Source organism: Equus quagga, chromosome 7 (assembly GCF_021613505.1).
Source record: "Equus quagga isolate Etosha38 chromosome 7, UCLA_HA_Equagga_1.0, whole genome shotgun sequence".
In the NCBI taxonomy this organism is placed as follows: domain Eukaryota; kingdom Metazoa; phylum Chordata; class Mammalia; order Perissodactyla; family Equidae; genus Equus; species Equus quagga.
This window is the reverse complement of record NC_060273.1, coordinates 60,033,697-60,051,858: the sequence shown is the minus strand read 5'-3', so window position 1 is coordinate 60,051,858 and position 18,162 is coordinate 60,033,697. Positions and strand designations below refer to the sequence as shown.

At 36.6% G+C, this 18,162-nt stretch overlaps 1 protein-coding gene across 1 annotated transcript in view; it reads left to right on the top strand.

The window, feature by feature from the left end:
- Positions 1–3,516, top strand: part of GABRG2 (gamma-aminobutyric acid type A receptor subunit gamma2) — a 97,469-nt gene extending 93,953 nt beyond the window's left edge. The window contains exons 9-10 of the mRNA XM_046667851.1: positions 1,810–1,833; positions 3,241–3,516. Coding sequence (XP_046523807.1) covers positions 1,810–1,833; positions 3,241–3,516 — 300 coding nt within the window. The remainder of the gene's footprint in view (positions 1–1,809; positions 1,834–3,240) is intronic.
- Positions 3,517–18,162: the final 14,646 nt, after the last annotated feature.

The window sequence follows — 18,162 nt, the reverse complement described above, 5'->3', positions numbered from 1 at the left end:
ATTTTCATCCAAGGCTTTCTATTAGGAAGCCACAAGATTCTTGAAGTTTCAAGGACCAACTTTTGCAAATAATTTAATGTGTGTGTGTGTTTTTGTGTGTTGCCCCCAGAGGACTTCTATTGGTTTTAAGCTAAGTGTCTCTTTTTGTTTTTAAAAGAAATGGCTCATCTATTGTTTGAGCAAGTCACTTAGCCTCCCTGTGTCTTCATTTTTTCATATATAGAATGAGAATATATTACAAAAAATACATATCTTATGGGGCTGCTGTGAGAAATAAATGTGGTAATGGAAGTAAAAAGTATTTCATGGTACCTTAAACAATAAAAGTCCTTACCATTAATAGTTGATGATGATGGTTAATGTTGATAATTTTTATTGTTACCAACCTGGGTTGATTTTGGTGGTTTGGAAACAGAAAGGATGACTTCACTTTGCCACCAAATTTTAAGGGAGATAATGAGGCACAACTACAAATGCCTAAAGCAATTGTCTTTTATCACGGATATTGAAGAGAGCACGTAGCTACCCATTTACCCACCTAAACACAGTGTCTGGCTCATAGGACACACCATGACAGTTAAGGTCCATTACTTTTCAAGACAGGGGCAAAGGAATTCACCCTACCCTCTTAAATTTATAGCCTTTCCTGGTCTTCTGCTCTAAGGCTCATGAGGGCTATAATAGTGCATAGCAATCTGACCTAAGACCTTTGGGGACTGAATTATAATGAGGGACTTTAGCCGAGTCTAGGCTGTATCCTGTTGCATCTCCAGAAACCCCAGTGAAATTCTACAAATGGAATATGTTTATTTGAATGTAAGAATTTGTAACAGGTAAAGAAAGAAGCATGGTTATTCTTGATGGTTAATAAAAAAGAAATGCTTATCTTTAATTTCCCAAATACTCACTACGCTTTATGCAGTCCCATCCTTCCCTGTCTGTTTGCCTGTTTCTGCTTTTGCATTTTCTCTATCCTTATTTTCTTTTCCCTGTTGTATTGTGTTTTGTTTTTCCCCCCTCCTTTACTTTCCATTCCATTTCCCCCCCCAAAAGATGGTTCTATTGACACTCAGCATTATTACCTGCCAACTGTCACAAGGATGTGAGGAATGGCTTTCACACAAGCCTGAAGTATCCTTTGGAAAAAGCCCGTTGGCTCTCTCTAACAGCTGAGTGGATCATCATTGCAGAGTGGATTCTGTTGCAGAAATGGAAACACTTGGATTCTTTAATCCAGGGTCATGAACATTACAGAAGAAGAAAAGAAGGCAGAGGAAAAAGGGGATTAAAGAAAGTGACAAAATGAAATTACCTGAGAATTTCATGCATTTCCTCCTTTTAAGCCAATTAGATGATTTACCAGAACTAGCAAGAGCCCAAGCTGTGAATGAGAAGCTGAAATTTCATTTTCCTATTTAATATGCCTTTTGGTTCATGGTGTCAAGATTCATCTATTAAGGCCTATTTGATGATAATTAGAAAATAAAATCACAGTATTTCTACACAGGGAACCTGGGCAGTAAAAGTTTCCTTGCCAGTGAATAACGCTGGCTTTTGCAGTTAGACAATTGTGGATTAATTTACTGAAGATTTCACTAGCAATCACCAAATTCCATTGTCCAACTTTAGGCCGTGTACTTTATTCCAAGCTCAGAACTGTCCTTCTGTGTTTATAATTTCAGTTCATTTCACTTACTATGTTTTCAAAATGTATTTTTAATTTATCTTATTTTGTCTCTTTTTTCTTTTCTTTTTCTCTTTCTTTTAATTAAAAAAATGCAATTCTCTTTTCTGTCTACAAACCCAAAGCTTCTTCGGATGTTTTCCTTCAAGGTATAATGTTTTTGGAATGGAAATTCACTGCATGCAACTGCTAAATTTAACTATTAACGCTTACATGGTGTTTTATTTTTTTATGAGTAAACATTTAAGCATTCTACTAGAGATAAAACAGTTAAGATGGAGAAAGTTCTATAGATTTCCAGAGTTGATTCAGCAACCCTACACTAATTCACAGAGGTTTTGACCTTACATGAAGCTGTAAACTCTATGAGATGTCATTAGTAAAGAGGGCCTCTTTAAACATCAAAGCCAAAGCTTACCCTCTCTTCTCAGAAGAAAATGTGATCCATTTTCACTGGGTGCACCTACCGTATACTATATATACCCTACATTCCCTTAAATTTAATTTTGTAAATCCTAATTCAAAATAGTATTGTTTTTTGATAAATAAATTTAATAATCTCCACTGGTCTGAACTCTACCTGTCAGTTCTGTAAAAATAATACTCTCTTTGAAATGTTTTAAGTTAAAATACCCATCCCTTCTTCCCAGGGGATCCAGGGGCCTTTTGGCTCCATCATGCAATATTACAAGGAGATTTCTATTCGCAGTTGAATTCTAATAGCTGATTCAGAGACATAGGATTGGTGTTTACGTTACCCTAAAACTAACTTCTCCAAATTAATATTAAATGTCATTGAGTTTTGTAACAATTTGATAATTGGTCTAGTAGTAAAGATTAGATTAGCATTCAGTTAATTGGTACTGGTTTCTTCCAAAATGCTAAAAAGAGTTTGACAGGTAGTAACATTTTTTTTCTGAATTTTCACTCACATGTAGGTAAACACTGCTAACATTCTGAAGCTTTTAGATGGTGAATGTTAGACACAGGACTATATTCCTTTAAAACATAAGCCATACCATTGTCGTATAAACTCAGGAAACGTCTATATTTATACATATTTTAACATTTTCTATTAAAAGCTTTTAAACATTTTCTCAGTGTAATGGAGGTTACTATTTGACTATAGGTAAGCATGACACAAAATTTGATTTCAAAATTGATGCATTTTTATTTCTCTGTTCTACTCACATGCCACACCATTAAATGCCTTCATGTAACCAATCTCACATCTAATATTTACTACAATAAGATTCCATGTAGTTGTTTGATTTATATCTTTAAACTTTGAGTTCTTTTGGTGTTCAATCTTCTTGCTATAGCTCTTAGCTTGATGGTATTATTTTCAGCTGCACTGCTTAAGCTCAAAATTTGAAATCTGCAAATGTGCTCTCCTTCTGAGTTCAATTTTACCATTGTAGATCACAATGTCATAGCAATTTCCTGAGTACTCATTTTCAGATCCATCATTCACATTGGTGGCATTGTGGAGAAATAGTCTAAGATTTATCAGGAATGTTAACTCTGATCTGTGTCCTTCCCTACCCTTGTCTCAGGCCCCTACCATTGATATCCGACCAAGATCAGCAACCATTCAAATGAACAATGCCACACACCTTCAAGAGAGAGATGAAGAATATGGATATGAATGTCTCGACGGCAAGGACTGTGCCAGTTTTTTCTGCTGTTTTGAAGATTGCCGAACGGGAGCTTGGAGACACGGGAGGATACATATTCGTATTGCCAAAATGGACTCCTATGCGCGGATCTTCTTCCCCACTGCCTTCTGCTTGTTCAATCTGGTTTATTGGGTCTCCTACCTTTATCTGTGAAAAGATATGGGTTTTATTGATATGGGTCTTATTCACTAAACCTCATGGAGAGAAGATGTTCTTTCTAAGTCCACTTAAAAAATCTCCTGTGTGTTTATAATGATCTGAATTTGTTTCTATGTTCTAACCTGGTAAATTGTATTATTGTCATATTGTTTGCGCCCAACTCTCCTTTGATAAGTGTAATTTGAATTATAATGTTTGCTGTGTTTCAAACCTGCAAGGCAAAGTGAATTAGAGCAAGAACATTGAAACTAAACAAGATATTTTCCAGCTGCAGCAATTGAAATAGTGAAAGTCATGGCTATTTACAGTGGTGGTGTGCTTACTCAATTCAAAATGCAATTAGATGCAAAAGGTCCAAAACTGTACCCTATGTTCACCTGGGGTCAAGTTGTGGTATATTTCATCCCAATAGAATGTGTCCCTTATTTGAGAAAAATCACAACTCACTTCAAATATAAGAGCCTAGACTAGAAATCTATTACGCCTCTATCACAAGATAGGAAGAAAATTTCCTCCATATCACATGTACAATGATGTAAATATTTCAGTAACATAGAATGCTTCAAGTTTAATGCATGCATCTCCTTAGAGCCAAAATAAATGGATTGAAGTTAACATCATAAAGTATTGTCTTTTATTCTGTGTCTTTGGGCTGTAAAAGAATCATGAATGTCATTATAAGGGTTTGGGTTTGGAATTGGAGGGACAAAATTTCACTACCTTCTCCTTCATGCATGAAGATTCAAAAAGCTTATTTTTTTCCTTGTATGGCATATTAAAACACTTTAAGTAAAACATAGACTAGATAACCAACATTTGCCACCTCTAAAGATGCCCAGTTTCATAGAGTATAAAGTAATCGTACTTGCTTGTCGCTATTTTTTCTTCCTTTTAGGATGATAGGTCATAGCAGAACTTATTCTCCATCTCAAAATCTGCTTCTAGTGATTGTGAGTGCCTTGTGGGCAGAATCCTTGTCATTTCCTCTTTGGGTCCTCAGCACCTTGCATAGTGACTGGCACATGGTGCTCAAAATATGGTGTGAAGTGAATTGGCTTCATATGCTTCTGGTGAATCTCTCCGTGCTGGCCTGGAACCAGTGATTGATCTTTTCACGTAGGCATTGTCAAATGATATTTGATCTTGTAGAAATAAACAGAAGGATCCAAAGAATATTGGCTATTTGTATTCATTATCAAAAATTTATTATAGCCAATGTCCACACTCTTTTTAAAACAACAATTATGTCCTATATTTGTGTACAAAACTGAGTCTCCTAGGGCATAATTAGAGTTTGTGTATTATTTTTCCAGGTTTCAGGATGAGTCAGCCTTGACTCATCCACAGTTCCTCTTGAGGACATATGACAGGCATAAGCCGGATTCATACCTGAATAGCATTCAGAATGTAGTATTCTATGCCCTATGGGGAAAAAATGTACTGATGATTAAATTTTAAAAAATGAAAGAACAAATGAATGACTTACATTCAGTTTGAGCCTAGGATTGTGGCCTCATTCAACTATACTGTAATCACATGGAAGTGGTTGTCTCAGACTTCAAACGAGGTGAATTGAGCTCCATTTTCATGTACTTATCCCGAATCCTTATTTTTCTAAAATAGTACCCTTTGTCAGTTCTTCTTGCGATAATCATTACTCTAAGTCAGAATTCAATCATAGCTAATAAAATTTTATAGATAATCTAACAAGGGTAGAAAAGGAGAGCGGCTTCGTTAAACCATGTAAAGTCATCATCAACTCATCTGGATGAATCTTGAAACACATTTAGCTGCCAATTTTACAAACCTTTATTACATCAGTGCTCTAGTATATAACTTCAAACACATGTAAATAGAATTATTTATTTTCTTGTTTTGAATTGTTAACATTAGATGTTAACTCTTTGGGAGAGTTGTTGGCAAATTTTCAACAGTGAGAAACATGTTCTTATTGTCAACTTGCAATGTATTCCATGACAGGGACACTAAAAAAAGCTAGCTTTCCAATGTGTGCATAGTATTGGCAATATGAATATATACTACATATAATCTGATTCTTAACTATCAGCTGCTCCCTGTCTATGTATCTGAAAACCTTTTCACAAAGGGAATTGCCTAATATGTGGACTTTTACAATAAAAATGCTGCATTCTAATCCATGGTGTCGTGTCAGTGGTCTGGTTGGAATTGTTTGTCTTAATATCATGACCCTCTCTTTCCTGTCTCATTCCTCAACACTGCCTTCCCTTTATGTGAGCTTTATTTGTGAAGAGCGTGATCATGTTTTGCATGGTGGTGCTACTCGCTTCAAAAGAACTAAGAGATGCATTTAGGATGTGGAGTGGAGACAGAAGGCAGAAATGTCAGGAAGTAAGTAAAGTTCAAGCCTTCTGGACCTAAAAACTTGTGGTGTGGTTAAGAATATGGACACAGCTGTCAGTCGTAATAGGGATCCCACTCTACCATTTGCCAGTTGTTTGACAATTGTCAATTCATCCTTTATAAGGCTCTATTTTATCCACTATAAACTAGGTATAATAATGCCACCCTATGTAGTGACACTCAATTAATGGTCAAGAGGTCCCTCCCTCCCTTCCAGTGCCTTCCAAGCTCTGCTGCCGTGCTTCTCCCACCTCCATCCATCAGCTTTCCTTAAAAGATCCAGCAGTAGTCACATACGCTCTAATGTGACTCTATACCATGAAATTTTATTTTTGAAGAGTATTTGCTTTGCAAACCTTTTGTAAATCAAAAGTTGAAAATCTGAGTTCATTGTTGAAAAAATTTCACACATTAGCTTAGTTATTACTAAGGCAAAGAACCCTTCTCTGTACCCCCAAAACTTAAAAACATAGGGAGCCATGCTCCAGAGACAGTGTGATATTTTCTTGAAACCCTTTGAAATTCTCAAAAGAATAATGCAGCGTAATCCTTCACAGTCATCCTAATCTTCTTCTGCCTGTCATTCTCTTGGCCCTTCGTGGCTTCTTACATCCGATTTAAACATCTATCTTTCACCTTCCAGACATGTAAAAAAATAGTTTTCACTTAGGTCTTGTCTTCTGTCTAAGTCAATGCCCTTATCTTTAGCTGAGTGCATATTTATTCTACGACCTTAATCCCTTATTTTAAGTCTCAATATTATTCTGACTACTAGCAACAATTTTTCTCTGTGATGAAGGTCAAATTAAATTAACCAAATGATGCAGTCTTTGGGGATTATGTCAAAAATTGCTATCTCTATGCTTTGTCACTATGGATTTTTGTCAAATGGGTAGGAGAAAGGGAGAATGACCTAGACCAATAACTCTGCTACATTTTTCAGTCCTTGTTGAATTTCCAAAGGTCACATAGCCAGTTAATGGGAAACCTGGGAGAGCCCCAGGGATGGTTCTTTCTGCGGGGCCTCATTGTGTTTCAGGATTTGGAAGTGAAATTCTGGAACACTTTATCTTTCTGTCAATGCTTTAAAGTTTGTCAAACTTGAGGATGCGTTCTTTCTTTGACTTTAACCTCACTTTGAATATTTTAATTGCAATGAGACAGAAATTTTAGAATATCTAGCAACAGAGATAAGTTGAAGGATTTTGCATTTCTTTTATTCTCTATTTAATATAATGATCGATCAACATTCAATTGCCCACTGCTTTCAGAATTCTATTTGAAAGAAGGGATCTCGAATCATCTGAAAAATTCCAGACCTGGAGTTTGTCCCTCAGGGCTTGGGACAGTAGACAACCAAAGTGTTTCCTATAGCTAGTCTCTACAAGCTCAATCTTTCTACTACATCGGGAAATTGGTGGCAGTGTTCTATTATTACTCATTCTTAAGTTAGAAATTATAAACCAATTACAAAATCCAGTCATAACATTCTTTTGCTATATTTGGGACAATAAAGAAAAGTTTTTCCCTATTATTGTTTGTAAAACAAAGTGGGAAAGCAGAGACTCTTGCTCCAGATTACCTAGGTTCAAATCCTGGCCCCGTCAAGACTTATTATCCAACTTTTCTCTGTCTCAGTTTCCACATCTGAAAAATGGGGATAACAATGGTTCATAACTCATAGTTTTATTGTAAGGAATAACTGAGTTAATACCAAGGAGTGTTTGGATGTTATTAATTTTCCTCAGCACCAATGTGAAATGTCAGAAAAGAAAGGGCACAAGGCTCATAGTCTACCGTGTTTAAGAATAACGATTATCATTTTTGAAGTTAATTACTACATTTTTCCACTTTGTGGGAATGCAGTACAATATACATCTTTACTGACATTTTGCCACACTTTGGAAATGCATGTACAGAACGAAAATTCCAGAGCTAAGTATTGGTAAGTAACTATTCCTAAGTGAGAAGTGTATCGTTTAAATCACTATATGTGACACATATGAAGATACAAAGGTAGATATCTTTTAAAAGGTAAAAAAGATGATTTCCCTTAAAAATATAGAAATACCTAACTGTGTTGCTAAATAAACATAAATAACATTATCAATAAATGTGTAGTTCCATTTTTTTGCAATATAACTAAGCCAATAAATTATTTTGTAGCTAAGTTTACAAAATCCTTAATGAAAGGAACATGAGGACTCATTTTTGAGGACTCGTCCCATAAAAAAAGAAAAAAATGTCACTGAACCAGGGATAAGACTTAAAGTTACATCTTGGGATTTTCCTAATTGTTCCTATCTTGGGAGATTCAGTCTCTCCTATGTAAATGAGGGGATTTGGCCCCCTCTGCTTCTGACGTATCTTGATTCTATCACTCCTCTGCTGTTTATTATGGTCTCATGTTATTGTTTCCCGTCTAACATTCAGACTCTCCTAAACTCTGTCATATCGCCATGCAGCTGTCTTGCCTCATTTGTCCTCTTTCCTCCATGAGTCTTCTCTGAAATACTGTCATAAGCCTAGAACGCCTTTCTCAGCCAGTGCACTGTAACAGTCCCGAACTGAAGATTCTACCTGGTCCATGAACCCTTCCCAGTTTGACTCAAGTACAAGAGGCTATTTTCTTTTATCTCTTCCAGTACTTGGTATGATTTTTGATTAGCCCAATCCTAATGTTTACCTCAGCTAAGTACTTACATTCATCCAATCCTCTTAGTCAACAAATTTTAAATGAACAATTCTGTGACAAGAATATGATATAAATAATTCACTATCCATTTGCATCTTTAATCAGGTTGTTTATCTTCTGTCTCCCTGCTATATAAATTTTCTTCATAGTTTTTTCTATTACTTGTGCTTTTTTATGGGTCTAGAATAAGTTCCTCATAAAATAAGTTTTGGTTAAGCATCTATAAGTTCAATTCAATATAAGACTTTCAGTAAACACATATTGTGAGCCTCACATAGGGCACTGTGAGGGCAGGAAGAAATAAATTTTAGGACATTCTCTGCTTCAAAATGCCCATAATATGATAGAGGAGTCAGATAAGAATTCAATTATAATGGAGCTGCACAAAGTAGCTGTAGGTAGAAGAAATTATTATTCTAAGTGTGGAGGAAACCAGGAAAAGTTTTCACTGTAATACAAAGTATTCCACTGTATGTGAGGAGGACTGCTTTAAACCTTTCTATCTACTAATGAAAACCTTGTAGAAAATTTGAAAAGTATGAAAATGCACAAAGAAAAAATATTATCCTTCATCCTTTAGTAAGAGTTAACCATTAAAGGCATCTTTTATCTTTTTCTCATTTATATTTCTCTAAATATTTAAGCAGACGATGGGTGATAGACAGATATAAGTATAGATATGGATCATAGATCTGCTTTATAGCCTGATTTTTTTCACACAATTAAGGTATGCCTATGTACATACGTAACAAACATTTCATGGCATTTTATTATTATATCACACAGCTATACCATAATTTATTTACTTGGTCCCTATTTTGAAAATTTGCGCTTTTTAAAATTTTTGTTGTTATAAATAAGGCTACAGTGAATATCCGTATATATCTCAAGGGTTATATGTATCTCCAGCTATTTCCATAGAATAAATCTCTAAAAGTGGCTTTGCTGAATAAGAGGTATAAGCCTTACCAGAGTCCTGGCAGAAATCAGAGGGTGCGCTCAAAGGAATAAATGAAGAAAAATTAATGAAGAGGATATTTACAAAGATGTGGGCAAGGTTAAGGTCCACCAATAAAAGGATGGTGTAGAACCATGGATCTAACAACAGTGGGAAGCTATTATCTGAATTAGTTTCCATTGCCACTGTATCAAATTACCACAAACTTAGTGACTCCGCATCAATTCATTATCATATCTGAAAGTTGGAAGTCTCACCGGCTAAAATAAAGGTGTCCTCTGGACTGTATTCCTTCTGGAGGATCTAAAGGAGAATTTGTTCTTTGCTTTTTCCAGATTCTAGAAGCTTCTTACATTCTTGTCTAGTGACTTTCTTCTATCTTCAAAGCCAGGAATCACATCAGTCCAACCTCTGTTTCCTCTACCATACCTCCAACTCCAGCTCTGACCTCCTGCTTCCCACTTATAAGGACTTGTGATTACACTGGGCCCACCCACACAATCCAGGACAATTTACTCAACTCCAGATCCTTAACTTAATCACATCTGCAGAGTCCCCTTTACTAAGTAAAACATCATATTCACAGGTTCCAGGCATTAGAACATGAACATCTTCGGGGTGCCATTGTTCTGCCCACCACACTGAAAGTACAAGAGGAAAGAGCAGTAATGGAACCTAGAAAATGGTGTACAACAGAAGCCACCCAACAAGGGCTGTGGCTTTAGATGGATGATATAATCACTGCCAAAGAGTGGCCAGGCAAGGAGGGAGGGTGAGAATAAGTACCTAGAAGTCTCTTTCTCCTACCTAAAGCTTCCCATTGGTCAAACCAAATGGAAACTAGAAGGCAAGGAAACCCAGAAAGTGTGGACCGACCAGAGAGGTCAGCCTCATGGGGCATACTGCATGGTGAGGAAGGGTGGAGAATGGGTCTTAAGAACAGATGGAAATTGTCCAGCAGATATCTCCAAAAATTAGCTCATGTAGTACATTACAGAGCCTCTTTATTTGCACCCTAGTCATTATAACTTTCTGATGATAAAGGTGAAATTTAGACCTTTTCAATTGATTCCTATTCCATGAGTAAAAGTAAGTCTTTAAAAGGAATCACACTGGAATACTAGAGACCCATATATTTTATACCATGTATTCTGCTCAACACAAACAATTTTTCAGTTGGCTTTATAATGGTCAAGCAAATGTCTTCAGAAAACTGCTTTCTGGGTTTATGTGGGTTATTAGCCACAGCCCTTGGGTGAGCCCCACAACAAGGATGCCAAGTCCATCAGTGATTTGCAGGCCAAGGCAGCCTGGAGCTGTCTAACAAAGGGTGGACTTTCTGAGCCAGTATTTCTTATCTGTTATTGCTCAGTTTAAAAAGAGAGGGAACTTCTGAGTCAGTGGAAGCCCAAGAGTACAATTCTATACTGAGTTTAAGGCTAAAAATAGCAAAGCCAGAGTCCTATTTCTGTAAACAAAATGACTATAGGGACAATTAATACTTAATTGGCACAACTTAACCTAAAGTGACTACAGCTGGACCATTAGGAGAACAGATCAGCACAGTAGACACTCTGAATCCAGTGTCCAACAGGGTACAAGACTACGACTTCTTCATTGAACAGCACCCCTAGCCCCTTGAAAGTTACAGGAGGAACTAAGTCCTCATTAGGACCAGATTTGAACCCTGTTGAGTAGAAGAATAGCACAATCCTACTTGGTACTTAAACTTAGTTTCTTTCCTCTTCTAAGCCTCTACTGACTCTATCTTTTCCTTTTCACTCTTTCATTTTCTTTATTGTTTTTCCGAAAAAACTTGATGCCTTTGTAAGGTAATGAAGATGTGATTCAATTTAATGAGTATGTTGAGTACCTACCATATGCCAAACATTGCCCTATGTTTTGGAGATATCATGGTAAAAACTATTGGCATAGGACTTGTCCTTACAGAGTTTACAATATAATCCCAAAAACGTATTAAATTTGAAATTCAGTGAGTGGTGAGAATTATTAATGAATAAGTAAAGATCTGATCATCAAATCCATTACCGGCCCCCCAATTCTATATATATGGGGAGGTTTCCTTAAGCTGATATTCTTTCATTAATTTTAATATATTTATATCGTACAAATAGAACAGAGACTTAGAAAGTGGTAGATTATTGGGTTTCCATAGGATAATACATTTTTTATATTAAAAGAAACCCACTAGAATATAATTATTCATGTTACTTGTGAAAGACATTAAGACAGACTTTATTTAAGAGGGCCTACTGCAATGGGGGCTTTGCAGTAGGGGAGAGAGATGGGGTTCAACTATAAATACAAGGACAAGTGGGAATTATAGTCAAGGAGCCTGGTAGGGGATGGCAGATAGAAAGTTACTAAGGGAAAACATCAAGGCTAGGGGGATTTTTGCTAGACTGACTCAACAGGTCTCTTGCTAAAACTGGGCAATGCAAAGATGAGGACAGAAGTTCAAAGGTTGGGCCTAGTTGAGCAAAGGACTCAGAAGAGTCTGACCACAGCTTAGTCCAGGAGACAATCTTTGTCAGTATCTAACAGAGTTTCAAATCAGTTTTTCTTTCAAAAACATCTTTTCTAGCATACATATAAGTTACACAGCCAACGTGAATTTCTTTTGAATACCTTGATTGTCAGGCACTGTGATTTTTAGTTAGGGACTAAGCAATAGAGAATCTTGAGGTGCTCCAAAAGGTGTTTTATTCCAAAAATTGTTGACCTCTCCAGTTTGGCACAGGAGAATTGTAACAATTATTAACGTAAAAAGTTCCTGCTGCTACGGTGAAAGCTGGTGCTTTGAACCATCATTTTACATTACAAACTAACGCACATGCACCACACACAACGTAACAGCAAAAAAAGAAATTACTAAATTTGAAATACTAGTGGTAGTGAGGTGGTGAGCAGTATTAATTCAGAAGTAAAGATCTGATCACAAAATCCTTACACTTCCCCAAATTTGCAAAATCATACAGCATGTGGCCTTTCTTGTAAAGCTATACGCTCCTTAAAAGTGGGGACTATGGTTTTCACCTCTGAATCTTTATATTGAATATATATATATATATATATATTCATCACAATCTTCCAAGGCAGCCCTCCCACAAACCCTCCTTCAGAGGAGTAAACCAGCTTAATGAACAAAATCAAAAATAATCTTCAGATGTTAATGTAAAACCAACATCAAAGCCAATATTGACTAACAAAAACAATGAAATTTCAGAAAACATAATGAGGCTTATTATTCACTAGTTATCCATCAATGACGGACCAACAAGCTCAATTAGTTTTGGGGGGAAATGAGAAAAACATTTCCTTAAATTAGAGTTTGACTGGCAGAATCTGTCCCACAGGGAGGAAGACTAGAAACACTTTCCTTTCTGATCGGTTAGCTATTATTTATAACCTTCTCAATTTACTTCTTAAAGTCCTCATCAAACCAAGTTTGCGTGCCTCCTGTTTTTAACGCATAATGTTCTCATACCTAAGCAGAGGTAGGAAAATAAAGAGATGATTATTTCCTGGTTATTTGGTGTGACTTCTATACCCTTCAAAGGCTTATTTTGGCTATTTCATACACTTTACATAAAATATAAGAAATAGGTTATCTTTATGCCTTTCCAGGAGTGACAGTAAGAGCAAAACCAACAGCAAGTTAGGAAGAGAGAGAGAATAAATAACACAGTGGGAGAACAATGCAGATATTTACACTTTCCTGACTATCAGTCTGTTATTGTTAGGAGTAATCTAACTAGAATACTAAATGTAATAATTCTATCATATTGTGATTCGTTTTTTTTAAATTAAAATTCACATGAGCCTTCATGTTACCACTTGTAGTAATTTAAAGTACTTATATTTCTATTTGTCTATTTAATAGAAAATACTCTTCACAGTTTTCCAAAATGTTCTGCTGTTTATGACATGAAGTTGAATCGCAGTACACTGCTCATAATTGACACTCAATAATTTATTGTCTGCTTTAGTGACAATGATAATGACAAAAAGTTACATACTGAGAAAGATGTGTCTGTATGTTTTGATATACATTTTTCTTATAAATTTTACTTCATGGACAGATATTTTAGAACTTTTCCACATTCCAAAATCATTCTATTTTCCCCTAACAAATTTTCTCTTGTTGAGCTATGATGTTGCATAATTCATAAAAAACTTCAGAGGTCCTTGAAGGAAGAAAATACATCTTAGTCATGATACAAAAATTGCTAACCGTAATGTGAATGTGATTATATTGAGATTAAGAATTTCTTTTCCTCAAAAGACACATTTAAGAATGTAACTTACAGAGAAGGTATAAGTTATTTGCAATACATATGATAAAGGATTCAGGCAAATTTTATAAAGAACTCCTATATATCAATAAAAGACAATTCAATAGAAAGATGGGCAAAAAGTGAACAAGCTCTTCACAAATGAGGACACCCAAATAGTTTATATAGTCATCAAGGGAGTACAAATTAAAACTACACTGCTGTATCACTGTAGAACTGCTAAAACCGGGTTTTAAAAAAAAGACAGAAAATTTCAAGTGTTGACCAGTAGGGAGCAACACAAGTGCTCACACTTGGCTTGTGAACGTGTAAATTGCACAATACTTAGGAAAACTTCTGGATGAACCTACTAAAGACAAACTATACATCCCCAGTAACCCAGCAATTCCCCTCCTAGGAGCATAAACATGTCCACCAGAACAAAAATGATTACCAGAATGTGCATCAGGGCACTATTTTTTAATAGCGTTAAAATAGATTTAATAGCTCATATCTTGAAACTGCTCAGATGTCTATCAAGTGCAGAAGGGATAACAAAGCTGTGGTTTATTCTCATGGTAGCATAGTCTACACTATAGAATCTACAGTAATCAGATAAACTACGGGTAAACCACATCTATAATATAGAGCAAAATGCCAACTCAAAAGAGAATCTGTAAGATTCCATTTGTATAAAATTCAAAAAGAATCAAAATTAATTTAGGTGCAGAAGTAAAAAAGAATTATTGTGTGTTTGGGGTGGGGGGAGTGGAAAGGAAAGGATTCCTGAGTCCAAGAGGGGCTCCTGGGACACTGATAATACTGTTTCTTTTCTTTTTTTTTTTTAAAGATTTTTTTTTTCCTTTTTCTCCCCAAAGTCCCCCGGTACATGGTTGTATATTCTTCGTTGTGGGTCCTTCTAGTTGTGGCATGTGGGACGCTGCCTCAGCGTGGTTTGGTAAGCAGTGCCATGTCCGCGCCCAGGACTCGAACCAACGAAACACTGGGCCGCCTGCAGCGGAGCGCGCGAACTTAACCACTCGGCCACAGGGCCAGCCCTGACAATGCTGTTTCTTGATCTGGATTCTGGGCACATGGATAGGTCATTTTGTGAAAATTATTTGATCAATATGCCTTTCAGGATATATGTTTATTTCAATAAAAGCTTCAAAAATACTTAAAGTAATATATTTACAAATGCACATTTTCTATATTCATTTATATCTATCCACAAACACTATTAATCTACCATAAAAATAAAATAACCCCTTTTGGCTGTGAAAAAGGTGTCACAAATCAAACCAGTTTTAGTCTAACTGTGTTTTTGCAACTAACCAGCACTGTGACCTCAGGGGAAAAAAAAATAGCAGGCCCTGAATTTTCTCATGGGGGTCATGGACCACATTAACTCCAGTTTTATCTTTTATGTCTTATATTGCATAAGCGATGTTTGCAATTTCACATAAACATCCCAAGTACTGATACTACCTTTGAAAGAGATTGAAGAGAATGGATATAGTTTCTGGAGTATCAGCAGACCCACTGCTATGCTTATCTAGCTTTATACTAGTTCACTTTATAAAATGCATTTCTTAAGTTGGTCACAAGTTTTAACTATGCAATTGCAAGTAGAATAAATTAAAATATTATTTTAGCAGTTGGAAAATATTCTGCAAGATATATGAATGGAATAATCCAAATGTTGTGGAAACTATACCTATATGTATATCCATACTCATACAGGAGCCTTCATTTCTTTGAAAGGATCGCGAACCCTCACCAAATAAAGAAATCCTAAATGCAATTTACCCTGATGTGTGCTATATACATTTGCCAAATGAGAATCAGGCATGTAAAAATTGATTGCCTTTGTGACACGTGACCTGAAACTGCTGTTTTCTCTAGTCACAGTTTCAGTACCTGCAGGCCTGTCTCCTCGGACCAGTCACATCGCCCTCTAGCTGTGCCTACATCTCAACTGCTTTGAAGCTGAGCTCCCAAAGAAAGCTTTCCAATGAGAACCAAGTCTTTTGCCACCCATCTGAGAAAAAGCTACAAAAGCCACCCATGTTCAAAGCAATCATGACCATAACTTCTCCGGGATCTTAACCCTGGGCTCTCCAAAGTAAATTTTGTTTGCTACCTAACAGATTTTAAGTCAGAAAATCATAAAGATAACTTCCAAATTTGGTAGATAGATTAGATAGATACGTAAATAGATGGATAGATAGAGAACAAATATTAGATGATAAAAGATAATAGGTAGGTAGAGGATAGACAGATGCAAGGGAAAATGCTAATAATATATACGCTATTTGGAGCATTGGACATTATTAGTGCTTTTTTAAAACACATCCCCCTCTGAGTTTTCTAAACTTTTTGGTTGTGCACACAAATTAATCTTATAATCACAAAGGTATTAAATTAGAAAATGCTGTGATAAAAGTCTAGATTTTTAAAATACATCATATATTGTCACTATAGAAAAGAGCCTTCTTTGAGGACAAGAATTCTACCTAAAAAAATCACTACTGGCAAAGCAGACCACAGTGGTACATACATGATTCTCAAAGCAAAAAAAAAGAAAGAAATTAATGTCAAATATTCTAAAAACCAGAAGTAGAATGTGTTCACCTCCCGTGTCGTTTCAATACATTCCCTTTGTCCTTCCTCCAGGCCCTTCCTGTTCAGATGGTATTTCAGGAAGCTATTTGAAGACTCAGCCCCTCCCACACCCACACCTCTACTTTCAGTTCCTTTTTTTAAAAAAATACAGAAGATGCTCAAGGAAAGCACCAGAATAATAGCTCTGGAGACTGGAGTTCTCTTTACGTTTGCGTCATTAGTGGCACACAGGTGGCAACAGTCAATCTGTGTTCCACCACCCCACAGTGTGGTTTTAAATGTTTCTGAAGTGACAGGGCCCCCAAACTTGGACATGGTAGCCCTCCTTCAATTAGTCACAGCCACTCTGCTGCGACGCTGATCAAAGAACGTTGCTACATTCCTCTTCCCTAATGTGGATGGGTGAAGGATGATTAAACAGTGTGCTTTGCTCTCCATGGTGCCCACACAGAGATAACAAAGTGACATGTTTGAAGAGGACACTGTGGAAGGTGCATATTGATTTTTTTTGATAATATAGAATCTTACAGTTTACAAGGACCTTAAAGATCATTTATTTCATTCAGTGAGAACTTTATTCAATTATTCATTCTTTCAAAATATTTATCAAGCATTTACTAAATGCTAGCAAGTATGCTTCATGCTCAGGAGAGAACAATAAACAAGTCACAGAAATTTGCTTCCTTCTTTTTTAAAAAAAAAAATTCACTTATTTAATAAGTATTTGAGTACCTACCATGTATCAGACCGTGTGAGGCATTAAGGCTAGAGCGGTAAAGAAACCTGTAGCAAACGCTGTGAAGACTCATACCCACTGCCCATATCCAGTGTACACTTGCCCAACCTTCAACTGTCAGCTCCTAAATTTTTTTGCCTGGGTGCTTTCACGTCATTGCAGTTCATTTTTCTGCCTACACAGCAGGCTAAAAGCGTCAGGAAATTAATACCCTGTCTTTCAGTCACCTGCCCTCCCCTTAGCGGCCTTCAACCAGTAACGGGTGGGAGCTGGTGATAGGGTGATTAACTTCTCTGGTTTGTCTGGAACTTAGGGGTTTCCAAGTACTAAGCCTGTAAATTTCAGTGCAACCAGGATAGTGTGTGAATATGTTGACTCTCTCCTAGGGTAGGATAACTCTGAGGCACAGATTTTACCCTGGCTCCCGGAGGGCCTCAGCGTATGAAGCTCCACTAACCCAGAGTGATAATGCGCCTGAGCTTTTCGTTGGCTATCTTCCCTTCCCTGTCTCACTTCTTTACTCTGCCTCCAGTGTTTCCTGAGATCACCTCCAAAACTATTTGTGCTTGATTCCTTTCCTCAGGTTCTGCTTCTGGGGAAAAGTGAACTAAAATAAAGTCATGATGCCTACCCTTGAAGGAATATAGAGTGTAGTGACAGAGTCAGGCAAGAAAATGGGTAATGATGTTGCAGTGTGATGATTCCATGAACAGGACGTGACTATGTGCTCTGGGAGAACATAAGGGGACCGTGGTGGGAGAGAGAAGGCTTAGATGAGGAAGCTCCATCAGAGCTGAAGTGTGAGGGATGAGGTGCAATTAACCCACTGAAAGGGGGAAAATATACAGCTTTTCTGCAGGAGAAAAAAATCTTTTTGAACTCTTAGGACTGAAATAAAGTACAGCCTCTTCTGGGATCTACAAATAGTGTTCCATGGTTAGAGCTTAGA